Source organism: Cetorhinus maximus, chromosome 6, assembly GCF_964194155.1.
Source record: "Cetorhinus maximus chromosome 6, sCetMax3.hap1.1, whole genome shotgun sequence".
Taxonomy (NCBI): domain Eukaryota; kingdom Metazoa; phylum Chordata; class Chondrichthyes; order Lamniformes; family Cetorhinidae; genus Cetorhinus; species Cetorhinus maximus.
Genome location: NC_135884.1, coordinates 153,672,848 through 153,685,096, shown reverse-complemented (window position 1 = coordinate 153,685,096; position 12,249 = coordinate 153,672,848). Strand labels below are relative to the sequence as shown.

At 42.3% G+C, this 12,249-nt stretch overlaps 1 protein-coding gene across 1 annotated transcript in view; it reads left to right on the top strand.

Moving 5' to 3' along the window:
- Positions 1–9,150: 9,150 nt before the first annotated feature.
- terb1 (telomere repeat binding bouquet formation protein 1) overlaps positions 9,151–12,249 on the top strand; it is a 190,617-nt gene continuing 187,518 nt past the window's right edge. Inside the window, exon 1 of the mRNA XM_078544790.1 lies at positions 9,151–9,190. Within this exon, the coding sequence (XP_078400916.1) occupies positions 9,151–9,190 (40 nt within the window). The remainder of the gene's footprint in view (positions 9,191–12,249) is intronic.

Below are 12,249 nucleotides of genomic sequence, written 5' to 3'. Positions count from 1 at the left end.
GGTGAAGATTTTATATAAATGCAAATCTTGCTTTCTAGAGAAAAAAGCCCCAAGCTGTTCATTTTTTTTCCTGCTAGGTTATTACCTTTGTGTTCTGGTACTATCCTTATACATTTGTTTTTGCACTCACTGTTTTTCATATCTGTTCTACTAGTCCTTGTCTTGGTGTTTATTATTGCAAAATTCACCTTCCTAGTGTAGGAAGTGATTTCAAGCTGGTGCCTGACCATAAGTGTACCAACTTAGTGGAGGGCGACCCTGATTTGGCCAAGTCAACTTTGGCCATGGCTCAATGAGAAACGGCCCCACCCACCCCCGCCCGGCGTCATGACGGGAGAGGCACGTTGGCGGTGACGTCAGCACGTTCGCGTGCGCAGCGGTTTGTTTTATTTTGGCGGGAGGCGGTTTTGTCTGTTGCCGGGGAGAAGCTTGAGGCTCGACGCTGTGACCGGGTGAGGGGAGAATCCGGGCCCGAAGGGAGCGGAGCGGAACGCTGACATTCCTGAGGGAGAGAATATCGATATGGGGCTGTCAGCAATAAAACCAAGAAAGAATTCAGCATTAATGAGAGGGGGGACAGCACCTTAAAAAAAAACACCCGAGGCCCCTGGGCCCAGGTCTTCACTGGATGTTTGTAAAGTTGGAGGGGGGCAAAATGGGGATGGGGGGAAAGGGAGAAGGGGAAAAGGAGGGAATTGGGGATGGGGAGAAAGGGAAAAGGAGGGAATTGGGATGGGGAGAAAGGGAAAAGGAGGGAATTGGGGATGTGGAGAAAGGGAATTGGGGATGGGGAGAAAGGGAAGAGGAGGGAATTGGGGATGGGGAGAAAGGGAAAAGGAGGGAATTGGGGATGGGGAGAAAGGGAAAAGGAGGGAATTGGGGATGTGGAGAAAGGGAAGAGGAGGGAATTGGGGATGGGGAGAAAGGGAAGAGGAGGGAATTGGGGATGGGGAGAAAGGGAAGAGGAGGGAATTGGGGATGGGGAGAAAGGGAAGAGGAGGGAATTGGGGATGGGGAGAAAGGGAAAAGGAGGGAATTGGGGATGGGGAGAAAGGGAATTGGGGATGGGGAGAAAGGGAAAAGGAGGGAATTGGGGATGGGGAGAAAGGGAAAAGGAGGGAATTGGGGATGGGGAGAAAGGGAATTGGGGATGGGGAGAAAGGGAAAAGGAGGGAATTGGGGATGGGGAGAAAGGGAAAAGGAGGAATTGGGGATGGGGAGAAAGGGAAAAGGAGGGAATTGGGGATGGGGAGAAAGGGAATTGGGGATGGGGAGAAAGGGAAAAGGAGGGAATTGGGGATGGGGAGAAAGGGAATTGGGGAAGGGGAGAAAGGGAATTGGGGATGGGGAGAAAGGGAATTGAGGAAGGGGAGAAAGGGAAGAGGAGAGAATTGGGTATGGGGAGAAAGGGAAGAGGAGGGGATGGGGAGAAAGGGAAAAGGAGGGAATTGGGGATGGGGAGAAAGGGAATTGGGGAAGGGGAGAGGAGAGAATTGGGGATGGGGAGAAAGGGAAAAGGAGGGAATTGGGGATGGTGAGAAAGGGAAAAGGAGGGAATTGGGGATGGGGAGAAAGGGAATTGGGGATGGGGAGAAAGGGAATTGGGGAAGGGGAGAAAGGGAATTGGGGAAGGGGAGAAAGGGAAGAGGAGAGAATTGGGGATGGGGAGAAAGGGAAGAGGAGGGAATTGGGGATGGGGAGAAAGGGAAGAGGAGGGAATTGGGGATGGGGAGAAAGGGAAAAGGAGGGAATTGGGGATGGGGAGAAAGGGAAAAGGAGGGAATTGGGGATGGGGAGAAAGGGAAAAGGAGGGAATTGGGGATGGGGAGAAAGGGAATTGGGGAAGGGGAGAAAGGGAAGAGGAGAGAATTGGGGATGGGGAGAAAGGGAAGAGGAGGGAATTGGGGATGGGGAGAAAGGGAAGAGGAGGGAATTGGGGATGGGAGAAAGGAAGAGGAGGGAATTGGGGATGGGGAGAAAGGGAAGAGGAGGGAATTGGGGATGGGGAGAAAGGGAAGAGGAGGGAATTGGGGATGGGGAGAAAGGGAAAAGGAGGGAATTGGGGATGGGGAGAAAGGGAATTGGGGAAGGGGAGAAAGGGAAGAGGAGAGAATTGGGGATGGGGAGAAAGGGAAGAGGAGGGAATTGGGGATGGGGAGAAAGGGAAGAGGAGGGAATTGGGGATAGGGAGAAAGGGAAGAGGAGGGAATTGGGGATGGGGAGAAAGGGAAGAGGAGGGAATTGGGGATGGGGAGAAAGGGAAAAGGAGGGAATTGGGGATGGGAGAAAGGAGGGAATTGGGGATGGGGGAAAGGAGGGAACTGGGGGGAATGGGGAGAGGAGGGGTAAGGGGGACCGTTATGGGAGCTCAAAGAGATAAGGAAGAGAAAGGTGTTCAAAAGGAATTGGAAGAAGGGTAGAAAAGTAGCACAGTTAGATAATGGGAGAGGGACTAGACAAGGAAAAGGGTATTATCCTATAGGGAGAGATTGAATGCACCAGGCCTTTATTCACTAGAATTTAGAAGAATGAGATGTGATTTAATTGAAACAGAAAATTCTAAAAGGGCTTGGCAGGGTCGACACAGGATTTTTCCCCTGGCTGGGGAATCTAGAACCTGGGAACACAGCCAAGGGATAAGGGATTGGCCAATTGAGACTGACATGGACAGAAATTTCTTCATTCTAAGGATTGTAAATCTTTTTAATTCTCTATCCCAGAGGGCTGTGAGCATTCAATTGTGGAGGATATCCAAGACGGAGATTGATATATTTTTGGCTACTAAGGCGTATGGTGATAGTGCAGGAAAATGGAGTTGAGGTAGATTAATGTATACGATTGTATTGAATGGCGGAGCAAGTTATTGTTCATACGGGAGAGAAGAGGTTGGAAGTGGGGTGGAGGGAGACAGGAACATGTTTCCTGCCATGTTATTTATTTCTTTCCTCCCTCTTTCTCTCTATTTATTTCATCTGGATTGTTCCTCTCCATATTTAGCTATCAGGTTGATTTATTCCCCATTGTATGACTTACATATTTCCAACCACTATGTTAATTATGTTTTTTTACAAATCTAACATTTTAATCCACACAACTACCATCAATGACAGACTCTTTTATTACAAATCACCCTATCATCCAACTCAACCGTGAGTGATGCTATGGGAAATGTATCAAAAAGCAAAACAACTTATATTTTCAGCGCAAAATGAACATTGAGTAGCAGCAAGAAAAATCAGTATAGTTAGTGGTATTTTAATGATATGAAAAAAAATCCATAACTCCCCACAGATTGACTTTTATTACAGATATAGGAGGTGACGCAGCATTTTTAAAGATGTTTTCATTTCACAGATGTTATTTTTTAAAAATTTGTTACGAGTGAAAGAACAGAAGTGACCCAGTTTTGCTTGATGCAAAATTTTACACTCTGTTACCCATATTACAATGCAGCTCTCAGGAGGCAAATGCGTGCATTAGCCTTGGTGTTCACGGAAGTGAAATTTCCCTAGTTCATGTGTGAAACAGATTGCAAATCACTTAAATGTATTGAGCTGGAATGTCTTAAAGGAAACATTTCTAACTTAAAGGGAAATTCTCCCCTTCCTCTTGAGTGCTATGTTCTATGGATTGAGGTGGATAGAAATGTTTCTGTCATTTCTTTTAAGCAGGACAGAGATTATGTTGAGAACAGTTGCAATCCAGTTTAAATCTTTAAAGGGAATATTTCATTAATGCCATACACTTTAACAAGGTTTTTTTAAGTGTCACCCATATTCATGTTCTCCGATTTTTCACATAACAACTTGGGTTACCCTAATTATACACACCATTCACTACTTATTTACTCTGAGACATCTCATTAAATTATTGATTCCCTGTTATGGCTGATGAACTCAAGTTGCTATGTGACCATCCTGTGTCGTACATCCAGGGAATGTTCGCACAATTTACTCATCCATCTGTAGGGCAACCTACTGGGAACCATTTTACATTATTTAGTAATTTGATCAAATCCACAGTCTGTAAATAATTCCTGTAATTCAGTTCAAATCCAAAATCAGAGGATCAGCACCTTAAATGTATGAAGCATGTATAAATATTGAGATATTATATGCTTATGACAATCCAGTAGGTTACACGTTATCTTTCTTCAACATGCCTTGCAGACAACTTTTATATCTACTGATTATAACTGGAAAAAAATTAGTTCTCACAAGATAAATCAAAGATTGAAATATTTGTAATAATGCTAATATTAATAGTGCTAAGGACTGCAACTAGTTAACACTTCAAATCCAAAGAGGTTTTGTGAAAACTAGGTGAAGCCAACTACTTATAGGCTAATATTAAATTACTGCTATATCTCTAATTTGTAATCTTGTACTATTGATCCATTAATTAGGCCTTTTTATTTCTTAGTTTCTATCTTTGTACATTTATTATTTTATAAAATAATTTTCTTGGTTTTGACTGGTAAAGTCATTTTTTCAACCTTTATGTTGTAAAATAGCCATTTCCTCTGGGGTGTAAAAAAACCATAATGGGAGTTATGTACAGGCCTCCAAACAGTAGTCAGGATGTGGGGCACAAGATACAACAGGAGATGGAAAAGGCATGTAAGAAAGGCAAGGTTACAGTGATCATGGGGGATTTCAATATGCAGGTAGACTGGGAAAATCAGGTCGGTAGTGGATCCCAAGAAAAGGAATTTGTGGAATGTCTACGAGATGGCTTTTTGGAGCAGCTTGTGTTGGAGCCCACTAGGGAACAGGCAATTCTAGATTTAGTGATGTGTAATGAGGCAGATTTGATAAGGGAGCTTAAGGTGAAGGAACCCTTAGGAGGAAGTGACCATAATATGATAGAATTCACCCTGCAATTTGAGAGGAAAAATCTGGAATCAGATGTAACGGTATTACAGTTGAATAAAGGCAACTACAGAGGCATGAGGGAGGAGCTGGCCAGAATTGACTGGGAGATGAGCCTAGCAGGAAAGACAGTGGAACAGCAATGGCAGGAGATTGTGGGAGTAATTTGGGAGACACAGCAAAAATTCATCCCTAGGAAGAAGAAGCATACTAAAGGGAGGACTAGGCAACCATGGCTGACAAGGGAAGTCAGGGACAGCATAAAAGCTAAAGAGAATGCATACAATGTGGCGAAGAGCAGTGGGGAACCAGGGGATTGGGAAGCCTACAAAGACCAACAGAGGACAACTAAAAAAGAAATAAGGAGGGAGAAGATTAAATATGAGGGTAAACTAGCCAGTAATATAAAAGAAGATTGCAAGAGTTTTTTTTTAGATATATGAAGAGTAAGAGAGAGGCAAAAGTGGACATTGGGCCGCTGGAAAATGACGCTGGAGAAGTAGTAGTGGGGAACAAAGAAATGGCGGAGGAACTGAATAGATACTTTGCGTCAGTCTTCACGGTGGAAGACACGAGTGACATCCCCGAAGTTCAAGAGAGTCGGGGGGGGCAGAGGTGAGTATGGTGGCCATTACCAAGGAGAAGGTGCTAGGAAAACTGAAAGATCTGAAGGTGGATAAATCACCTGGACCAGATGGATTGCACCCCAGAGTTCTGAAGGAGATAGCTGAAGAGATAGCGGAGGCGTTAGTGGTGATCTTTCAGGAATCACTGGAGTCAGGGAGGGTCCCAGAGGACTGGAAAATCACTAATGTAACCCCCCCTGTTTAAGAAGGGAGTGAGGCAAAAGACAGGAAATTACAGGCCGATTAGCTTGACCTCGGTCATTGGTAAGATTTTAGAGTCCATTATTAAGGATGAGATTTCAGAATGCTTGGAAGTGCATGGTAAAATCGGGCAAAGTCAGCATGGTTTCATCAAGGGGAGGTCATGCCTGACAAATCTGTTAGAATTCTTTGAGGAGGTAACGAGTAGGTTAGACAAAGGAGAGCCAATGGATGTTATCTACTTAGACTTCCAGAAGGCCTTTGACAAGGTGCCGCACAGGAGGCTGCTCAGTAAGATAAGAGCCCATGGTGTTAGAGGCAAGGTACTAGCATGGATAGAAGATTGGCTGTCTGGCAGGAGGCAGAGAGTGGGGATAAGGGGGTCCTTCTCAGGATGGCGGCCGGTGACTAGTGGAGTTCCGCAGGGGTCAGTGTTGGGACCACAATTTTTCACTTTATACATTAATGATCTAGATGAAGGAACTGAGGGCATTCTGGCTAAGTTTGCAGATGATACAAAGATAGGTTGAGGGACAGGTAGTATTGAGGAGGCGGGGAGGCTGCAGAAGGATTTGGACAGGTTAGGAGAATGGGCAAAGAAGTGGCAGATGGAATACAACATGGGGAAGTGTGAGGTCATGCACTTTGGTGGGAAGAATAGAGGCATAGACTATTTTCTAAATGGGGAGAGAATTCAGAAATCTGGAATGCAAAGGGACTTAGGAATCCTAGTCCAGGATTCTCTTAAGGTTAACTTGCAGGTTGAGTCAGTAGTTAGGAAGGCAAATGCAATGTTGGCATTTATTTCGAGAGGACTAGAATATAAAAGCAGGGATGTGCTGCTGAGGCTTTACAAGGCTCTGGTCAGACCACATTTGGAATATTGTGAGCAATTTTGGGCCCTGTACCTCAGGAAGGATGTGTTGGCCCTTGAGAGGGTCCAGAGGAGGTTCACGAGAACGATCCCAAGAATGAAAGGCTTAACGTATGAGGAACGTTTGAGGACTCTGGGTCTATACTCGATGGAGTTTAGAAGGCTGAGGGGGTTTTGATTGGAACTTACAGAATACTGAAAGGCCTGGATAGAGTGGACGTGGGGAAGCTGTTTCTATTAGTAGGAGAGACTAGGACCCGAGGGCACAGCCTCAGAATAAAGGGAAGACCTTTTAGAACAGAGTTGAGGAGAAACTTCTTTAGCCAGAGAGTGGTGAATCTGTGGAATTAATTTCCACAGAAGGCTGTGGAGGCCAGGTCATTGAGTGTATTTAAGACCGAGATAGATAGGTTCTTGATTGGTAAGGGGATCAAAGGTTACGGGGCGAAGGTGGGAGAATGAGGTTGAGAAACTTATTAGCCATGAGTGAATGGCGGAGCCGACTTAATGGGCCGAACGGCCTAATTTCTGCTCCTATGTCTTATGGGTGCCAAAATCCTAGAATAATACTGCTAGAGAAACGAGCTTTGAGCTGTTGTTTCTACATCAAGAATGAGAGTTCGAGATGTAGACTCATTTGCTTAGAGATTTATTAGAGGTAATGACATATTCAATAGACACAATGGTGCAAAGGTGCAAGAGACCTCTTATTACATTTGCTGAGCTCAAATCAGCACTCAGCCCCTGTATCTTCCTAATGTTGCCTTAGAATAGTTTAATTTTATCCCTCAGCTAAAAGATCATCATTCTATACCTTTACGTTGAACTTTACCCTTAGTTTACATCAAGTTTCAACAGCATTCTAAAGAGTAACTAAGTACTGTATATTGTTGTCAGATAGATTTACCTGCCTGAAGATCTGCACAAAAAACAAAATAATGATCTTTATAATTACAACTTGCATCACCATGAAGACCTTTCTGTCTGTAATTTTTGGACATTTTTCAGGATGTTGCATGCAGATTCTGAAAATGTTATCGATTTATTACAAAATGGAGTCTTTAACAAAAATTGGATTCTTTAAAACAACTTTTCCTGGTGGTGTTCCTAGCAGACTCATTGTCCAAATTCATGGACCTGACAATCTGCAGACTGCATATCTGGTACTTCGACTGAGATCATGTCTTCCTGAACTCACCCAGCATCTTGGATATTTGCCTGTGCTCATGCTGCTGGAAATCTTAATGCTTGGCCACTCTGCAGGAAGGGAACAGTCCCAACCCCCTCTGACATGGTTGGCCTTGTAAGGATTGAGTAGAGATTTTACCCCAGTTAAAGTTGGGACCCAGCATATCTGGGCTTCAACGTTTTACTGAGTGATCCTGCCACAGTTACAACTGGAGTTTGATGGAAGAGCAAGGAAATTTCAGCCCTTTCCCCACCCCCTTACCCCCCCCGACCCCCAGGGTGTTCAGTTAATATGTGTTGTACCTTGTTCTTCCACTGTGATATGAGTTGAACTTTTTAATGGAAGAAATGTGGCTTAGATTTGATATTCAGCTTGATTATACCTGTATATTACATTAAATGAATAAATTCATATTTCCTTTTTGCAGAGCCGCAGCTACAGCATTTTGCTTTCTAAATCTATTAAAATATTAAAAGCAATATACAGATGTGCATTTAACAAGTTCCCTTAATGGTACAGAAATTAAGCTTTATAGAAACAACTTTTATCAAGTTTTAAAACAAGAATGTCTCATGAAAGTTGCAGAATAGGTGCATTTCCTGAAATAAAATTTTGCCAGTAACTTACCACTGCTTCCAAAAATTACCTTAATATCAAATTTTTCTTGATGACTCTGCATTAATGTGATGTTCACAATGGTATAGAGTGGGAAAGTCCCATTTTTGATAGCTGACTCTTGCTGATGTAATAAACCTCAATTACAGTGAAGACACCTGTGCAACTGGTCTCAGTACCCTTATAATAGAGAGAGGAGAAATTAGCCATGGTTTTCCATTCCTGACTGCTGTGACCTCTGCTGGAAAGTGTACATTTAGATGCCGAATGATGACAGGACTGTGCGCTGCTTTTTGGTTCTAGTGTTAGATTAGTGTGTTCACACTACCTAATCTCAGAAATGACTTGAGTGAGATACTGGAAGGCTGCTGCTAGCAATGAAATCAAAACCCAACAAAAGGCAGTGCCATCAGGAAAGGAGCAAAGCAGAAATAACAGTCAAGAACATATATTTTTGTTTTATAACTTGGCAATTGTGCATCAATTTACTAATGTTACATTTCCTAGGAAACAAAGTTCTTGTTGATGTGGATAAATTAGCAAGTGCCAAAATCCAGTGGTAACTTCTAAAGCAGAGTTAGGTATGCTAGACAGATTTTCTGGTAAGTAGGGATGGGTCCTTTGCCAGAAACTACGTCAAATTCCTGCTTATCAAGCTACGGATTTCTACAAATCACTTAGCGGAAATCAATATTACATTTTAAATTTCAGGATCCACAGTTTCTTGTGTTCAGTAAAACTCTGGGAGCCTTTATACAAGAATATGTGGTAAAGATGGAGAACCCAGAAAGAACAAGTGCCAACATACTTTGTGGTAAGAAGTTTCTTCACTGAGTGATTTTAATGCCAGGAAGTGTTTTGTGTCTATGTTGTTTAGTTCAAAGTATTTATCTTATTAACTGATCTGAGATATGTGGTGCAGAATAACATTTTGGTAAAGTAGTTTTGCTTTTGCTTTCTAAAGTAATATGGGCAGCTCTACATGTAAAGATTCAATTCTTCGAAGATATGTGCTTTCCCTTTGTTAAAATACCAGAGATTTTAGCTTAAAACCCAGAGATTGCTTGGCTCTAACTTGGTTGTAGAAACTCTCCCAAGGCAACACTAACATTTGAAAAGAAATGAAAGAATAAACCTGTGTAAAACATCTCAGGATCTCGAGATGCCCCAGAGCATTTAATTGCAAACTGATAAATTTAGCATTTCTGTTTTGGAGGCAAACATGGTAGTTAACTTATGCATAGCAAAGTCCCCCAAACATCAGTGAGATGAATGACAAGTTAACCTGCTTTTTGGTGGCTGGTTGAGGGATGAATGTTGGCTTGGAAAGCTCCAGCATTTTTTCAAGAGTGCTATGGGATCTTTTATGGCTACCTGAACAGGAAGATGTGATTGGATTTAATGTGCCTTGTCCCTAAGGCATGAAAGGGTTCATAAATTGTTTAAATTAAACCTTACTTTTTTGCTTAATTAAAAAATGGACTTTGCTGAAGCGAAAGATGGCTACTATAGATCACATGATTCACAAGTTGGCTACAGTTTCTGGAAATGTCCAACAGCAGTTAACAGGACAAAAGCTTGCCCATGTGGAATCTCACACCTTTCATTGTGAGGACACATTGCAATCAACGAAACCAGGGACCAGCAGACAATCTGTCTCCCCAGCCTGGTACTATAACAAAGGAAGAGCCATCGAAACTTGTTATACCTGCAGAGGCGATAATAACCACCATCTATCCCGTAAGGTGAACATGGATTTTGACCAGAGGCATAGAAACTGCTTGTTAGCATACAGCTGATTGTATTAAGGGGCAATTTAACATGATCTAAACTGGCCTTTGGAATGTTTTAATATTACATTTCCAGACTTGCAACTCAGTCTGCTGTTTAACCTCCAGCCTGCAAACACCACGGCAGGAATCCAGGCTGTTCAACAGCCTGCATCAAGTCTAAGCTTCCTCAAAGCCTGTTTCTCTGGAAGATTCTTGCTATCACCTGCTGAACAGACCAAGTCTCGGTATCCTAACCTCATTTCGCTGCGTCACCATCAACTTTACAGGAATTCTGCAACACCTGCTTCAGCTAGCTGAACCCGCCTAAACTGTAACTCCTCCGTGAGGGAACCCTCACTCAACTCTGACTTTCTGGACTATGGGAACTATGTGAACTGATATCCATATCTCTGATTAATTTTCTTTGAAGTTATTCATAGTTGTAAAAACTCCTCTTTCCTATTTTCTTATTGTGTGCTTGTATGTGTGTGTGAAGTAGCAACCAACCAGGAATGAACTATACTTCAGATTTAACCCTAAAGTGAGTTTGCTGCAAGTCACTTTAAAACTTGACCTCACGAACTGAGGGTTTGAGGAACCGCAGCCTATTTCAAAAATTAAAGCACCTCTGCTTACGGACAGCTGGTGAGAAAATAAAGGAGTTCAGGTTTGTCTCTCTCCCCTGTTCATAACAAATGTCTCACCTGAAAGGCAGCACCTTTAACAACACAGCAGTCCTTCAGTACTACATGTGAAATATCAGCCTACATTATATACTTAAATCATGGATGGAACTTGAACCCAACATCTTCTAACTTGGAGGCCAGAATGTTAAAACTGAGTCAGGCTCCTCTATGGTCATGTTCTGCTTCCAATAGCAGCCTTGTCTGCTGGAAATGAGTGGTGTGCAGTCACATATGACACCTACTGAAGCTCATTTCTCTAGTATCCTTTATCTTCTTAACATCCAGCTGTAGTTTGAACATCCCCATTGTTTTGATTTTGTTACCCTAGATAACAGGTTATCTAAAACACAATTCCGTTTCTTCATGGTGCCTTTCAAATTTATCTTCACTAATTTCCATTTATGTCCCAGTTTCTACTTTTCTAGGTAATATTCTGAGTTTACCTTATATATCCCATTTAATATATATTCTTTGATGAAGACCCCTTACTTGTCTTTTTTTACACTCCAAAGCTTGAATTGTTCTTACTTTTCCTCATGGCTTATCTGCATTTTACATTTGGGAGCAGAGTTGCTCTTCTTTGCACTCATAACTTCCATGTATGGTGACTGGTACATATGTCCAACAAATTAAATGTTTTCTGGATATGATTCCAGTATTTTTTTCATTGCATTACCATCCAGTTGGGCCTGTAAATTCACATTTAATGTACATTTTTGCTTAGTTTAAGAACTTCCTATTCTGAGGATCAAGCAGATCTTCCTCTTAAAATTTACAAAGTTTTAAAAGCCAATCTTGGTATTACTTAATCATTACATCCTGATTTGCCTCATTTTTCTCCCATCCTTTTTGACCTTGCTTGTGGCATGCACTAGATGAATTATAGCCCTTCACCCAAGTTTCTCAGTTTATAAGAAAGGGAACTGATTATTCCAAGTATGGATACAAGTATCAAGAAACTACATTCTCTCTTGCTTCTAATCAGAGTGAAAGAGTCAGGAATCACAAACACCTAGTGCAGAAAATTATCATTGTGTTACCAGCTTAAATATTTGCTTCCCTGTTTCATTGTCAAAGTCATGATAATATATACATAATGGCCAAGATTTTTCAGTTGGCGTGCGGGGGCGGGCCCAACACGCCTGCGCGTAAAATGACGCGTGATGTTTCGTTCGGCAGGTGTGCGCCGGAGTCAGCTGTGCGCCCGCCGATATTTAAAAGGCCTATTAAGGCCATTAAGGAAGCAATTAAGGTCAACTTTATGCTGCCCGTCCAACCTTATGGTTGGCAGGCAGGCGAAAAGGCCAAACAGCCTTTACGTTTTTTAGGAAACCTCATCTACAAGCAGGATGAGGTTTCCTAAAGCTTTTATGAATTAAATAAAGAATTTTTTTGAAATATAAAAACATGTCCCA